At 44.3% G+C, this 15,988-nt stretch overlaps 1 protein-coding gene across 3 annotated transcripts in view; it reads right to left on the bottom strand.

The window, feature by feature from the left end:
• Positions 1-15,988, bottom strand: part of LOC147009474 (uncharacterized) — a 109,883-nt gene that overhangs the window by 48,178 nt on the left and 45,717 nt on the right. Inside the window, exons 1-2 of one of the 3 annotated variants that reach the window (XM_085861899.1) lie at positions 13,424-13,650; positions 7,737-7,931 (exon numbers count right to left, since the gene is read on the bottom strand). In XM_085861899.1, coding sequence (XP_085718025.1) covers positions 7,737-7,920 — 184 coding nt within the window. In that variant the 5' untranslated portion in view covers positions 7,921-7,931; positions 13,424-13,650. Of the gene's footprint in view, positions 1-7,736; positions 7,932-13,042; positions 13,329-13,423; positions 13,651-15,988 lie in introns of those variants that run through there. The other 2 variants (XM_085861900.1, XM_085861898.1) reach the window with 2 other exon arrangements.

Below are 15,988 nucleotides of genomic sequence, written 5' to 3'. Positions count from 1 at the left end.
CCATGTTAAGGGGAAAAAAAAAATTTCAATGCCCTGACATTTGCGGCATTTTTCATGAACGTATCCCCCGTGAATAGCGGGGTCCGACAGTGTTGAATTAAATTGTTGATTTGAGGTCTTCCTTTTTGAGGTTGATAAAATCTTCCTTGAAGAGAGAAAATAAAACTTCCCCATGGTGTGATGTCAAAGCATTATGCTCTGTACAAACTGCATCAAAGTTACGATATTCTTCCGACCTGACCACAACTTCAGTGGGAATTTCACCATCACCCAGGCTGACAGGATGGCCTAGGTCCTAGAGGTACGCACACTTGCCTCGAAGCTATCTAGTCTGGGTTCGAAAACCGACCCAGCTATAAATTGTCATCCCAGTGTTTCACAGGAAGGGTGATCAATCAGTGTGTGTGTGCCGTCCCTTGGATTGACATTAAATTGGCAACCCATCTGCCAGCATTTGTTCATAGACCTTGAAGATCCCATGGTGTCCTTTTCAAAGAGTACAGGAGCTATCACCGGCACTATGGCCAAACTTCAAATTCCTGCCCTAATCAGCAGAGGGCATTACATCAGCGGCACAGCCATGCCCTCAGCCAACGATGCTACTCTGCAGCCTTGTGCTGCATACGAACAAAGACGACGACCACCAGCCAAAATTACAACCAACAAAATAGAGAAGGCAAAAAAAGTTTTGTCCCCACCCTGCATTGATTGTCAAATGATGGACAATTCTGATCAAACATGTGACTAGTTGTTTTTTTGTCTCGAAAGTCCAACCTCATGGAAAACGAAATGGCAGAGTGTGGCGAGTTAGCAGATTGGAAAATGCCGAGAATGGAATGAATAGGCCAAAGCTAAGACGTGTGACCATCTGATAAGGTGAATGTAAAGGATCAAAATAGTCAGCAAGTGGAGAAAAGTTCAGGAGGGGGTTTGGAAAAAAAAATCATGCATTGATGAGAAACTATATTGAAGAACTGGGCTGGCAATATACCTTAGAGTTATGCACACATGTGTTTGAGCTACCTTGCCAGAGTTAAAATCTTGACAATGCTGCAAACTAAGAGCCAAGTGTTGGCCATGAAACGAAGATTGAAGGACTTGAGTTCCTCCACAGAATAGCATTCAATCTTCGCTATCGCTCACGATTCGCCAATAAGTGATGAAACCAGTCCCAGCAGCTGATGTGAGCTTGTAGTGTTGGGGTTTTCATACTTGTGATCCTTCGAAATGCCTTTCGTTGACACTCTGCCCTTGTAGCTGTGGAAGAACTCAAGTTGCGCTTGAAACCGGCCTTATCTTTTGGAGCATTTCTTGGTTGCTTTATTCAGCCTTCTGGAACAACAAGGTCAGAGTGTCAACGAACTCCACTGTGCTAATCACAGCTGGGGATGATTGATGAGGTGAGAAGCGATTGGTTGTGTCCTCCAATGACAGGTGAGAGATGTCAAAGGGCTTTTGATATATGTAAATTGTATCGACTTGGACTCCCAAACGGATGAGATGAGACCGCTACAGAGTGATTATCTCCTGACAATAATGATCTCCCAAGATGCTGAGTGCAGGCGAATGCACACGTGCGAATAATCCAGCACAATGTTATTGTTTCACCAATTTCACCGTGTGGCCATTTCAGTGTGTGCAGTTGGCCTAACAAGGGGAATGTTCTTCAGACGGAGGATGGAAGCATCGCTCAAAATGCACAGCAACTTGTTTAAAAGTTCAGATGCAGACCCAGTCAGTCTAACATGAACATGTTACTTCTGCTCTCCCAACAATGAATGGAGGTCCTCAATGTCACACATGAGATCAAGGCCATCTCTTTCACCATATCTCGAGCTTTCTGTCCAATCTGGCACTTCACCTATGCTCTCCAAACCCTACCGATGGGATCCTAAGCTACCTCCACACAATGGTTACCGACTTCCGATACTCTCGTAGCAACAATGTGGATCTCAACGGAATCCTTTCATCTCCTCTCCCTGTCAAGGCTGGATTGCCCCAAGGCGGTGTTCCGATTGTTAATCAACGATTCCTCTGACTCTCTGGAAAATCCTCTATCTCTTTGCTGATGACTCCACACTCTGCCATAACATCCCTCATCCTTCAGAAAGACAGACAGCAACCTCTTTCCTCTCTTTAGACCTTGATAGAATCACAATCTGCTCAAATTCTGAAAATTCTCTCTCTGTCTCTCTGAAAGGAGCATCTGGCAAACCCTCCCATCTCTGTTTTCACAAGTAGCATTTGTAGAACACAGTCTCGCCTCGTGCACTCATTCCGAACAAAAATACCAACGTTACTGAACACGCTACTATTATGGCCCAAATACCCACATGATCCATGCACACGAAAATACCACATGCATTGCCATTATCCATAGCTTTATTACCTCCGCCACCGAAGGTGAAGGAGGTTGTTTTCACCCCACTCTGCCTGTTACTTGCAAAATCGAAGATTTTTCAAGTATGTTGGTCAGTCGATTTTGTTATTCTATCTGTTTGTCGCCTTCAGGTCACAGCTTTAAACCGATCTTCACGAAACTTCACCACATGATAGAGTTTGTCATAAGGAAGACGCCCATTGTTTTTGAGGTCAAAAGGTGAACATAGGCCAAAGGCCAACAACTTAGGTGAGATTTCTAAATTCCTCAATTTTCATCCAATTGACTTGAAATTTGAAGAGGATTTATATTTCAGGTGACTGAATTGAATGATCCAATTTTTTTGAGGTCAACATGGACCAAAAGGTCAACACAGGCCCAAGTTCAACAACTAAGGTGGTATTTCTAAAATCCTCAATTTTCATCCGATTGACATGAAATTTGAAGAGAAGTTATATTTCAGGTCAATTAATTCAACCAGCCAATTTTTTTTGAGGTCAACATCGATCAAAAGGTCAACAACTAAGGTGGTGTTTCTAAAATCCTCAATTTTCAACCGATTGACTTGAAATTTGAAGTTGAAAATTTGGTCATTGAATTCAACCACCAGTTATTTTTGAGGTCAAATTTGTTTCACGGATTTTGCAAGTATCGGGTTTTGCATGATGTCTTCTTCTTGGTTGTTTGTCTGTTTGTCTGTCTGTCTGTGTGCAGGATATCTCAAAAAGATGTGGACGGATCCGGATGAAATTTGGTGGGCATGTTGGGTGTGTGACGACGACGAACTGATTAGATTTTGGTGAAGATCTGTATCCGGATCTGACTACGAGAATTTTTTTAAGTGATTCTTCACCATTGAGAGATAAGGACAAAAATGATATATAGCACGATATCTCAAAAAGTTGTGAACGGATTCGGAAAAAAAAATAAAATAAAATAAAAAAAAAAAAAAAAACTTGGTGGACATGTTGGGTGTGTGACGAGGAAGAATTGATTCAATTTTGGTGAAGATGCGGTTCCGGATCTGACTACTAGAATTCTTTTTAAGTGATTCTTCACCATTGAGAGATAGGGCCAAAATGGTATTTTGCACGATATCTCAAAAAGTTGTTGATGGATTAAGATGAAACTTGGTGTACAGGATGGGTGTGTGACCATGACGAATTGATTCGATTTTGGTGAAAATCCGAATCCGGATTTGGATATGAGAATTATTTAATTTTTAAAGTGATTCTTCACCATTGCCATATGGCTCCCAAACCAAGTGACGAATGATGTCATAAATTTAGTGACTCAGTCACATTGGGTTGCAGATTAGATGGATGAAGTTTCCGATTTTTCAGATAAGGATTTCAATTCAACCAATTATGGCTGGAATACCACTTCACCAATGTCATCAATATCACCCAATTGTTGCGGTCCCAGGGGAGGGCGTCGGGAGCGAAGACTACGAGGTGTGAGCTACCTCTGGTTCCCACCAGACTCTGGAATCACAGGCTGTCACACACGACTAACTTTGTAATGCAGTGGGTCGCTAATCGACCATGAACGCCAATAACTCGACCACGTGACTTCAGGTCCTCTGTTTAATACCATTTACCTAAAGGTCACGTGATCTAATTACCGGGGGACACAACCTCGGTACGTACTTGCTCAAACCGGATCACTTTACCAGGTCAGATGAAGCCGAGCGGAACTGCCAAGAAAACAGATTCATTGGAAAATAACATCCTGGCTAAACTTGGGTGCGCACCATGCTGGACCAATGGGGGAAAAGACAAAAACGAGGTGGGAACATTTCTGTACAAATCATTTATTTACAATGGCGAGGAAAAGAATGTGGCACATTGAATGGGGTTTATTTGTATGTACAGCAAGGGATAGCAAGGAATTTGTGGGGAGCGGCAAAAGGCAAGCAATCTTACAAAAGCAGACACAGAGCAGACTTATCCCATTATATCTTCTGCAATCTTAATTTATACGAGGACAGGCGCCATCACACACACACACACACACACACACACACACACACACACACACACACACACACACGCACACGCACACGCACACGCACACACGCACGCACGCACGCACGCACGCACGCACACACGCACACGATTAGATATAGCCCAGAGTGAAAGAGAGCAGATGAGGATAAACGACCTCTCAATCTCAATGGCGCAGTCGGCAGACCAACGCAACCCAGAACGCTTAGGGAGAGGTCGGTGGTTGAAACACTGGTGGTGTCTAAGATGTGGGAGTGACAGGTGTGGTTTAGTGCAATGTGGGAGGTGCATTGTCGTGTCAGAGGAACATGGGATTGCGAGTCAGTAATGATGCTCTTTGTGCGTCCAAAGAAGACGGGATAGAGAGGAGGAGAGAAAGAGAGAGAGGAGAATAGATGTGTGAGGCGAAAGATCCCTAACCAAGCGTGTAAGGTCTGTTTGTGTAGCGAGTACCTCCGTGGAACAACCTGCCTGAGCGTTCCCACCTTGAGATGTGGTGCATTATCTCCAGCTTCATCACTTTGACGGGGCTCATGGCAATGTGTGCTCCGCACTGGTCTGTCTGGCTGCACAGGGGTGGTGCAACGTTAACAGCATGTCAGGAAGTCTCGGCAGTTGCCCCTGATCAGGCAATCAAGAAGAAGAACGTCCTGGCAATCGCACACCAATCGCGAGACAGCGAGCGAAGAGCCAGCGAAGGGAAGCCAGCGAAGAAGCAACGGAGAGAGTTAACAGCCAGTGCTCCACCTTTTATAAGCTCCGGGCGAAGGGTGGGGTGACGTCCCAAAGCGATGCACTGTGACCCGAATCCTGCTCCTCAATTGGGCCATTGCGGTCCCAGCCATGCCCTGCCAGGCTCCGGGACCATAAACTGTCTCAGTTGCCCATCTGCTTCGGCACAGGTCGAAGCTCCTGACTCAACATAGGGTATGCTCCCTGAGCCGGCACCGCGGCCCTGAAGTGTTCCGAGTGCAGTTTGAATGTCAAATAGCAACAGACTTTCCCCGCCATTCACGGGCCCCCTCTCATAAGCCAAAATTCACACCCGGGCCCCGTACCAAACTCCCGGATCGCCCTTCTTGCGACCCCTCCTCATTACCCCTGTCTTGCCGTGGTCAGGCGACTGGATGAGGGTTGTATCAATTCTGCATGCTCACCCGGGACGTCCCCGGCGAGATGCGGTCGAGCTCTTGGTGTCTGTTGCTTGGCCAAGTGTCGCACGGTCCTGAGAACAGCCCGAATCGTGCGGTACTCGTCTACAGAGTGGTGAATTGTAGTGATGCAGTGGTATGAGGGGGTGCGGGAATATTTTTCCCGTGGGCAGGAGGCGTTTGTGTTCAAAGTGGTGAGGTTTGGTGAGCGAGGTGTGAAGTAAGGTGAAGTGCCGGTTGGGGATTGGCACGCAGATTTGAAGGAAATAATGGCGTGCGATGCGTGGGTGGTATAGTGTGTAGTGGGGTTGTGATTCCGAACCACAGGAGGTGTCGTGGTGTGCTTATTATCAATCACATATTGAATGGCGTGTGTGCTTGCTTGCTTGATTTGTATCATGGCTAAAAGGACAGGGTTAGGGCAGGAATCAGAATATGAGATAGTTACTAGACCTAACTACGAGCCCCACGCAACGCGCATCGTCCCATTAACCCACGAGACATGAGGGGAAGTCTAACTGCATGCAGGCTAATGAAATAACTGCCTGGGGATCACTGTATGTTGGGTGCCATTGCCATGGAGGCATGCGGTTTTGTAGAACCGCAACACTATATACATGGGGAGTTGAAGATGTGTACTAAGTTTCAATTTTTTTTTCATCGAGCGGTTTTGGGGATGTCCAATTTTTTTCCCCTTTATATAATCAATCCCCTTTATATAATTAACCCTTTATATATTAATCCAATATGGCTACCACACCATGTGACCTTCAACATCAGAGCTATCAATAAAATATTCTCCATGGAGAGTCCCTCCTATGTTTAAAGGTTTGCATCAAAGTGGATGCAGAGAAAAAAAATTAAAGAGAAAATATTTTGACGTGAAGACACAAACAGATACACAGACAGCCAGACACAGGCATCACAATAGTCTCACAACCCCTTTGGGATGAGACTAACAATCCTCATGAAGAAGTTCAGTCACACTTTTGGGTCTCACTATCAGTTATGATCTATCTTGGAGAAACTACATTTCTGAGGGCTTCCAGAGCCAGGTGGCCTTCAAAGCCAGACAAGGTAGTCTCCAGTCCTTCCCTAGCACATGTGATTTGTGATCCAGCAACAAGGCCTTCATCTGCAGCTTCATGGAATACTGCTCTCCCCTCTGGGCTGGCAACCCTACCTCACACCTTGTTCAGTTTCATGCCTTTTGAAAGTCTTTTGTAGAGTCTTTCTTTTCAGTCTTTTGGTATTTTAGGTCTTTTCAGTCTTTTGAGTCCTCATGGTCTTTTTGGTCCTCTGGGTCTTCTAGGTTTTTTGGGTCCTGTGGTGGGGGAGGGGAGGGAGAGGTCTTTTGGCTCCTCTGGGCACTTTTGACGTCAGGTCAGCTATCCATCCAATGGGTAAAGAGCAGATATCCATTCACCAACATGCCATGGAAACAAAGCCCTCAAGATAATTGGAATCTCCCATGATGAAGCTGAGTCTAGGGAATACGACTTTCACATCTCAGACAGGTTGGTGGTCTCTCTTTCTTTGACTGCTTGCTTTCTGGTCTTTCACCCGATGCTCTTTCCGTGCGTTGTCCCCACCAGGTTTCTGCAGGGAACACACGGTCCACCAGTAACCCCATCCTGGTGAAACTACCAAAATCTAGAATTACTGCTTAGTGCTTGACTCCACACTCTCGTTCCTCTTTTTTCCCACCTGTGGAAACAACTTCCACATTCTCTTTAATCTCATTCTTCCCTCCATGTATTCAAGACAGCGGTGTACCACCACCACCATCTCAGATCATCCCCCATCCAAAACAATGATATTACCCACCCCAAATGACCCCATGACAAAGCAATTCCCTTTTCCAGATCATTGTGATTTTTCCCCTTTCCTTCACCTCTTTACATTAATTTGTTAGTTGTTGGTTGGTTTGTTACTTTTCTCTTTCATTCCCACTTTCTCCTTCCTCTTCTTCTTGTGTGTCAATGGACTTGTGTTCAGCTTATTCACCCCATGTGCCCTTCTCCCTTCCCCTTCATCTCACTCTCGCTCTCACTTAGACTCTGCTGTTGGCTTTTCCCTCTTTCCATTTTGTAACCTTCCATTCTGCTCTGGGTCTTCCACGAGCTTCTGTCATGTATACAACAAAAAACAAACACAAGTCCCAGCAGAAGTGATATAGCCATTGGTCACACAACTCACCATTCAGCTGGTCACTTTGCTCCTCTTCCAGACCAAAGGAGTTCACATCCTCTATTTTTATCTGCAGAATCTCAGAAGACCCTTCCAGCTCCTCAACCTTCACTGCACACCCGGGCACAGTCGACCGTTTCGATTCTTGCTGCTCACGAAAGGAATCCTTCCAACAGCCAACTTGAGCGTGCATGGTGGATGAACCTTTAAAGAGACAGTAAACATGTGACTGTTGCTCATTTTTGCTCCAACCTGAGTACATTAATCCAACACAGTACCGACATGTGAAGTACAGCACCTCTGTTATTGAGACCTTATCCTCTAGCCAAATCAGTTACAGCACTTTTAAACATTCACCAAACACATACGCACACCCTGTGACACCCCCAAAAATGAATTGTAAATGTTGCAGGTTCTTCAGAAAATACTGTAATTGTATTACATGTTAATGCAAATTTTGATTTGGCCACATGTAAAACAATCAGCAGTTTAAATATTGATATTGAGGCTAAGCCTGTTGAGCAATTTTTGGATGTAGACATTTAATGGTGAGAAGGCCTTACACACAAGCAAGGGGATTGTGTATGAAGGAGTATTTATGGTCAGATGTAATCCACACGGGGCATATTTTAATATGTAGACAGATTCCTCACATCACTGGCTTTCAGGTAAGAAATAAGGAACCTACTTTTAAGAAAATCTGGTGGCACTACAACATTCCTCTGGAACATGTCCATGGGAATTCAGTTTGAGTTCATCAGACTGGCAGGTAGTACTGGTTCACTTGTATTAAATATTCAAATGAAGATCATTTGTGTCATTCGATCGTTTGATCACTGTGGGAAAGTTCAGTTTCTTTGGAAATTGAATGGGTGCAGTATATTTGCATAAGAAAGAGCAAGAAGAATCGCCAAATACAAAAATGTCAAATGTTCAGCAACAGACAAATGGGCAGGATTGTGGTTTTTTTTTTTTCAAACATTTGCCTGACACCCAAATACCTTCTTGATACAACTGCATACCTAGAAGACCTCATATCCCTTGTAAGAAAGCAAAACATCCCTCAGACATTTGTGGTTCACTCCGTAATGTGCATTAAAGCACTTTTCATCTGTGCACGTCACTGCTAAAAATTACAAACAACAATGGTGCGAGTGATCGGTGAGGAACTCCATTGCTTATAACCTCCCAGTCTGACATCCTCCCACTCTCAACCATCCCTCCCTCCCTTTCCCCAAGCCAGTTCTTGCTCCATTCAGCCACTGTATTGAAGACTCTGGAAGATCCAACCCAAACTAACAACCTCTTATGTAACAATTTATGAAATTAAAATATGAAAAGTAAAAACAATTATAAAAACGACAAAACTACATATCTGCAATCACAAAGCGATCATCAAAGGTAAGCCTCCCCGGTCAGGATTTACCCTTGACCCGTGGTCCAATGATGGCCATATTTTTTTCATACCACCACATGACCTTGACCATCAATATTTAGGGATGGAGTGTAAATTAAGACAATATGTCCCCATGTACAATATATTCATTAAACTTAACTATCGATACAATATATATATATATATATATATATATATATACATATATATATATATATATATATATATATATATATATATATATATATATATATATATATATATATATATATATATACACACACACACACAGTATATAGATATTGGAGGAAAATTATTCAACCTATGATCAAAAAGGTATCGTTTTTTTAATTAGGTCACAATCCGAAAAGTAGGTCAAGCACACATATCAAATATTAGGTGCACTTCAGTGCAGGTACGTTATTATTTTGCAAGAACATCTTGGAAGACCAAGTGGTCTTTGAGATTCCGCATTTGCAAAATTGAGTGATGGCAAAAAAATGCTGTTTTTTTCAGACCACCATTTGACCTTGACCTTTAATGAGGGGGTATGATGTAAATTAATCATGAATGTGTCTTGCTCTCAACTATCAAGAAAGGGAAATTTCATTCCGATCGGACAAATCTTAGTCAAGGTCTGGTGAAAAAAGTTAACATTTGTATAATTGGGTCATGACCTTAAAATGAGGTTGAGGTCAAAAAATCTCAACCCCGCAAACTTTTTCTTCCCATTATTATTGATCCAAATTTTCATTCTGAAAATCCCAGCCGCATCTGAGCTACAGCTCTGAATTTGGCAGAAAAAGGAAAAAAAAACAACGAAATGGTGGTTCAGTACTCATAGCGGTGTAAGACCTTGTCCTTTAACTTGAAGGGGTATAATGTAAATTAAGCTGAAATTCAGCTTTATCTTGGTTATCTAGGGAGGGCAATTTCATTCCAATTAGACAATCTTCAGTCGAGTTATACATCATGAAGTTAAAAATTAGGTCAATTTAAATAAATTATGCCAACCCTACATACTTTATATTCCCATTATTGGGGCAAACTTTTATTCCGAAAGTCCTCAGACATTGGCAGAGAAAACTATAACGGCACTCTTCGACGTCCTGACTCACCAGATAGACTTCCGCCCACATTATTACATCATTATACATACTCTTGTACCAAGTTTGATTTAAATCCCTGAACCCAGATTCCAAATTTATACGAATAAATGGCAGTGTGTGTGTGTGTGTGTGTGTGTGTGTGTGTGTGTGTGTGTGTGTGTGTGTGTGTGTGTGTGTGTGTGTGTGTGTGTGTGTGTGTGTGTGTGTGTGTGTGTGTGTGTGTGTGTGTGTGTGTGCATGTGCGTGTGTGTGACCTCCATAACTCCAAAACCATAAAACCTGCAGCCTGAAACTTTGCATGGATAATAAGAAAATGCCAAGGAGGTGCAAGACTGAAAATCGGGTGTTTGGGTTAATTTAACACCCCTTTTGTAAAAAATTTAACGGCCAATTTGTTTGTATCCTTTATCAGGTGCATCCTCGGTCACCACTGTCTTTGGGGTCTTAAGGCGTCTCCTGGGTAACCTCGCTGGAGTCTGAAGCCGCCTTTTTTTTTTGACCTGCTCAACTATGCCCCGACTTGGAACAGGTCGCAATGATTTCTTAACGATAAAGTTGGTGTTGTCATTTTTTTATTTGTAAGCATCTTTAATGAAACTGTAATCGTGCATTCGTCGTTGAAAATATTTGAAACTTTAAAAACTTTCCCCTTTGAACCAGGAACTGCCATGAACCGATAACGTTATCCCCATTGTCTTCATTGTAACAATGACAAAATACTCATGGATATTTCCCACACATTCGCAGATTTTACCCCGACATTCGGGGATTTTTCACGGGTCGGGAAATCGCCGGAACCAATCCCCCCCATTTCTCATTGAAGCAATGCACCCACATTCGCGGGATTTTCCTGGAACATATCCCTGTGAATGTTGGGGTCCTGGTGTATTATATTTGTAAGTTTTTTGAAACTGTTTTATTTTTGTAAACTTGACAAATATCAGTCTTCAGACTGCCTTGTCCAGTGTTTGACATTCCCAATAAATCAAAATGAACGAAAAAAAAAACAGTTCATATATACTGTATATACATATATATATAAAAATATTTGCACTTACAGTTGACCAGGGCAGCTGCTCGAGCAGGGCTGAAATTTGATTAACTGACTTGTTTGAAAGGTGACATCCATCCTATGACGGTGCCACGTTGAAAGTCACTGAGCTCTTCATGACAGCCCATTCTACTGCCAATGTCTGTCTATGGAGATTGCATGGCTGTATGCTTGATTTTACACACCTCTCAGCAATGGGTGTGGCTGAAATAGCCAAATCCACCAATTAGAAGGGGTATCTGCATACTTTTAGCAATGTCGTGTAGGTGGAATTTGTTTTGAAAGCCATTAATTAGACGCATTGTCCGATGAATATTCCAAGTTTCAGTTCATTTCAATGTAGAGCTTTTGGGATATGAGTGCCAACACGTTTTGGGCGTACGGGGAGACGGACAGGCGGACGGACAGACTGACAGACACCAATGTGATTTTCGAGTTTTCATTAAATACTCAAGAATGCGGAAATAGACGTTGCTGAAATTTGGAACCGATTACCTCAACGTACAAAGGATTTACTTCTGAAATTTGCAGCCAATTTCGTCCAGAAGCCAAGAAACGAATTTTCAGTCCCTGTGCTAAAGTTGCATCCAGAGAAACCGTCCCATCTAAAGGGAGGGGCACTTTGCACCTCCCTTGATCTTTGTGTAACGTTGTTAAGAACGGGAAGTAATAGGGAGGGGAGGAAAAAGAGTTGGTGTTGATGGTGCATGGAGTTGGATTTAAGGAAGATTGATATGTTGGGAAGGGGGGGGGAGATTGAGGACTTGGGTTGGAAGGAGGGGTTGAGTACTTGGGGTTTGGGGCAGTTAAGGACTTGAAGAAGGGGGAGGGGATGACAGAGTTGGGTTTGGGGAAGGAGGGCAGAGGGGGGACAGAGTTGGGATCGAGAGGTTTGAGGCTTTTGAGAGGGTGGAGAGGGGGGAGTTGAGGACATTGGGTTGGGAGGGGTTTCAGGATTTGAAGAAAGGGGAAGGGGAGCACAGAGTTTGGGTGTGGTGGTTCCGGGGAGGGGGGGTTAAGGACATGGGATTGTAAGTGGGTGTAGGGAGTGGGGGGGTTGAGGGTTAGGGACCTGAAGTCACATTTTACATGATGCAGAATTTTCTTGGTTTCGTGATAGTTCCATTGTGTCTTTTGAGTCTGTTGGGTCTTGTGGGTTCTCGAGGTATTTTGTGTGCTCTGGGTCTTTTGATTGTTTGGGGTCCCTGGAGTCTTTTGCATCTGCAGGGATTTTTGGGTCTTTTAGATCCTCTGGGTCTTTTGGGTATTTTAGGTCTTCAGGGTCCTTTCAATTCTCAGGGACTTTTGGGTCCTCTAAACCTTTTGAGTGTTTGGGGTCCCTGGAGTCTTTTGCATCCTCAGAGACTTTTGGATCCCTGGAGTATTTTGGGTCCACTGGGTCTTCGGGGTATTTTGAGTCTTCAGTCTTTTGGGTATTTTAGGTCTTTTGGGTCCTCATGGTCTTTTTGGTGCTTTGGGTCGTCTTGGTTTTTTTGGGTCCTGTGGTGGGGGGGGGGGAGAGGTCTTTTGGCTCCTCTGGGCACTTTTGACGTCAGGTCAGCTATCCATCCAATGGGTGAACAGCAGATATACATTCATATATAGATACATACGTAATCACGTGTACTTGCCACATTATATGCAGATTACGACCCCATTATCTGGATTCTGGTATCAGTTCTGATTGTAACAAACGTTACCCATAATACATCACGAATCTGCTCCGCAAACTCCCTCAATGTCTCAGAGGTAAACTCACCTGGGCCTGGAGCTGAGTATCCCGTAAGTTTCCCAAGCTGCAAATTTACTTCTTCACCCCTTTGTTTCCTTCAGTTTACATATTCCCCTCCTACCTTTACCCCATCTCATCTCCCTTGGTTTCCCTCAGATTACCTGTTTTACATTTACTCCCCTTCAAACCCCGAGAATAGATCGCGGTTCAGATTCTTCGTGAAGGGGTTAAATTGATGACGTCATCACAAAACACCGTCCTTCAGCGTCTCCCATTTCTCAAACCACGAACCTTCGTTCCAAATCGTGGATAATGAAAATATATTTAACAAACATGTTATAATCTGTACCACGAGCTTTAGTCCTACTCACGAACGTGTTTAAAAACAGAAATGTGTGAAACACTTACCCTCCTCACAACTCGCTTTGGAAAATGTTCCTGTTGCTGTGCGTATCCCAGGGACACGGAACCAGTGTGAATGTACAACGAAGCTTCTTCTTCTTCGATATTATTACACATATATATTATACTAATGTACTTCTCTCGAATCTCTCTCAATCCTAATGTCACCCCCACCAACGTGTATTACCAGAGCATTACGTCCAGCTTAGAATGTTACCAGAAAGCGTTCCATACAAAAATATCCAACGCTGAAAAAAAAAACGAGGAAAAACAAGGTTGCACAAGCCAAGCTGGAAGATGCACCCCCGTTGGTGTTTTGAGAGTTCAACACCAATGAAAGGTTGTCGTCGTCGTCACGTGAGCAGATGCCTTCCTCTGAGTTATCCCACATCCCTTCTGTTGAAATGTCCCCCAACCTGCCATTCATTTCTGTTGCTCCTGTTCTTTTTGTTATCCTGTGTATTACTATTTTATTGGCAAATACAACACGTCGCTTTGCTGACGGGAATATCAAGGGAGAAGGGAGAGAAGGAGGAGGGGAGAGAAGAGAGGAGAGGATGGGTGAGAGGAGAAGAGAGGGGGAAGATGAGAGGGGGAGAGATGAGAGGAGGGGAGGAGGAGGGAGGAGAGAGAGAGAATGAGGAGAGATGAAGGTCGGGAGGAAGAGAAGACAGAGGGGAGGGAGAGAGGAGTGGTGGCTACATTTGGAAAAAGGGGGATGGGGCGGGCAGATGGGGTTGATGTGGAGGGGGTTGGGAGTTGGTAAGCGTGAGGAGCTTCTGGACTTGCGTTTGAGAGCGGGACTTCAGGGGGCAAGGGGTGGAGGGGTTCTCAACTTGCGTTTGGTTGTGGGAATTGTGGAGAAGGGTGGAATGGGGGTGGTACAGGATTGGACAAAATGGGGTACCGTTAAAACAACACGTGGAGACCACCCGGAGATGTCCCTGGTGGGTGGAGAGGGGAGAAGTTTTGGAAGGCGGTAAGCATGAGGGGAGGAGGAGGGAAGGCAGCGTGAGGGAAAAGGAAGGCAACCCATCCAGACAAGGTGCAGGTTGCTCTGCAAGTTAACAACAATTTTGTGTAGTCTGAGTGTATGTGCCATTGTGATTGTGTGACTACAAATTTGTATGCTCATTCATTACAGATAAGATGTGTTTGTCGAAATAAAACAATGAAAATACTAAAAGATAACATTTTTGACCAAACTTTGATCTTATCTTAATGACCAAACTTATCTTTTTGACCAAACATATCTTATCTGATCTTAATTATCTCTCCCATCTTCATGTTTCTTGGACTCATACCCTATGGTATGGGCTACATTCCAGCCAAGAAATTTTGCCAACTGCACAATATTATTAGACACCAGTGTGGATCGGCTGGCTATGCTCGCCTCTCCACACGTTGGTACAGAGATTTAGATTCGTTTCACATCACAGTTAACGGGCAGATAGAGACTTAGGGGTCAAAGTGGCGTCTATATAGTATTGAGGTCTATAGGGTCAGGTATGGGAGTATGTGCCAGATCAGCGCGTCGCTGCGTCCACTTTCTGCCGGTACTGCAGGGGCCTCCGTCTGGCCATCCCCCAGGCAGATGCCTGTCCCATCCCCAGCTCCTTGAGATGCCGATCAACCTGCTGCAACCACAAGGCACGTGGACGGCCCATTGGCCTCCTCCACTCACGACACTCCCTCGCTGACAGAATCTGGTGAGCAGGATCAGCGTCAGGAAAATGAGACTCATATCCATACAGCCACAACTGACGCTCACGGACTGTGCAGGTAACAAATCTCATTTGAGTCTCTCTCAGCAACTACTCATTGGACACAAAGTCCGACCAGTGATAGCCAACAATTCTCTGACGAGACCTGGCACCAAAGGAATTAAGTCTCCATCTCAGATCCCTGGTCAGAGTCCAAGTCTCACACCCATAGAGCAAGACTGGAAACACCAACAACCTGAAGACTTGGACTTTCGTTCTCCCTCACAGGTACCGGCAGCGCCAGACCCCATGATGCAGTGAATCCATGAGTCCCCAGGCCCGAACCAGACGTCTGTTGACCTCTGACGCATAGCCAGCAGAGACATGAATATCACTGCCAAGGTAAGTAAATCTCTTCATGACCTCAACATCCTCACCACAAACAGGTAGAGACAGGACACCAGCATCCAAGATGTCATTGAAAGCCTGGATCTTAATTTTGACCCAAGAAACCCCATTCCCGGTGGCTCCGACTCCTCATTCAGCACCCAGAGGGCTCCCAAACGGATATCTAAAGCCTCCACAAAGAAGACTGCATCATCTGCGAAATCAAGATCAGCGATCTTGACATTCCCAAAAGATGCACCGCAGCTTGATCTCACCAACATCCTCACCAGAATCCACTCCATAAAAGTGCTGAAAATTGTGGGGGCTAGTACACGCCCCTGACAAACTCCAGTAACAACTGGAATTAAGTCAGAGATGGTACCACCACATCTCACAGCACTCTCAGTGCCAGAGTAGAGTTCAGACATCAGATTGATCAGTTTTTGTGGTACCCCACGAAGACCAAGAATCCTCCAGAGGA

This window comes from Eptatretus burgeri, chromosome 17, assembly GCF_056783735.1.
Source record: "Eptatretus burgeri isolate ZD-2024b chromosome 17, Ebu_testis_v1, whole genome shotgun sequence".
In the NCBI taxonomy this organism is placed as follows: Eukaryota; Metazoa; Chordata; class Myxini; order Myxiniformes; family Myxinidae; genus Eptatretus; species Eptatretus burgeri.
The sequence above is the reverse complement of the archived record's forward strand: the minus strand, read 5'-3'. Positions and strand labels throughout refer to the sequence as shown.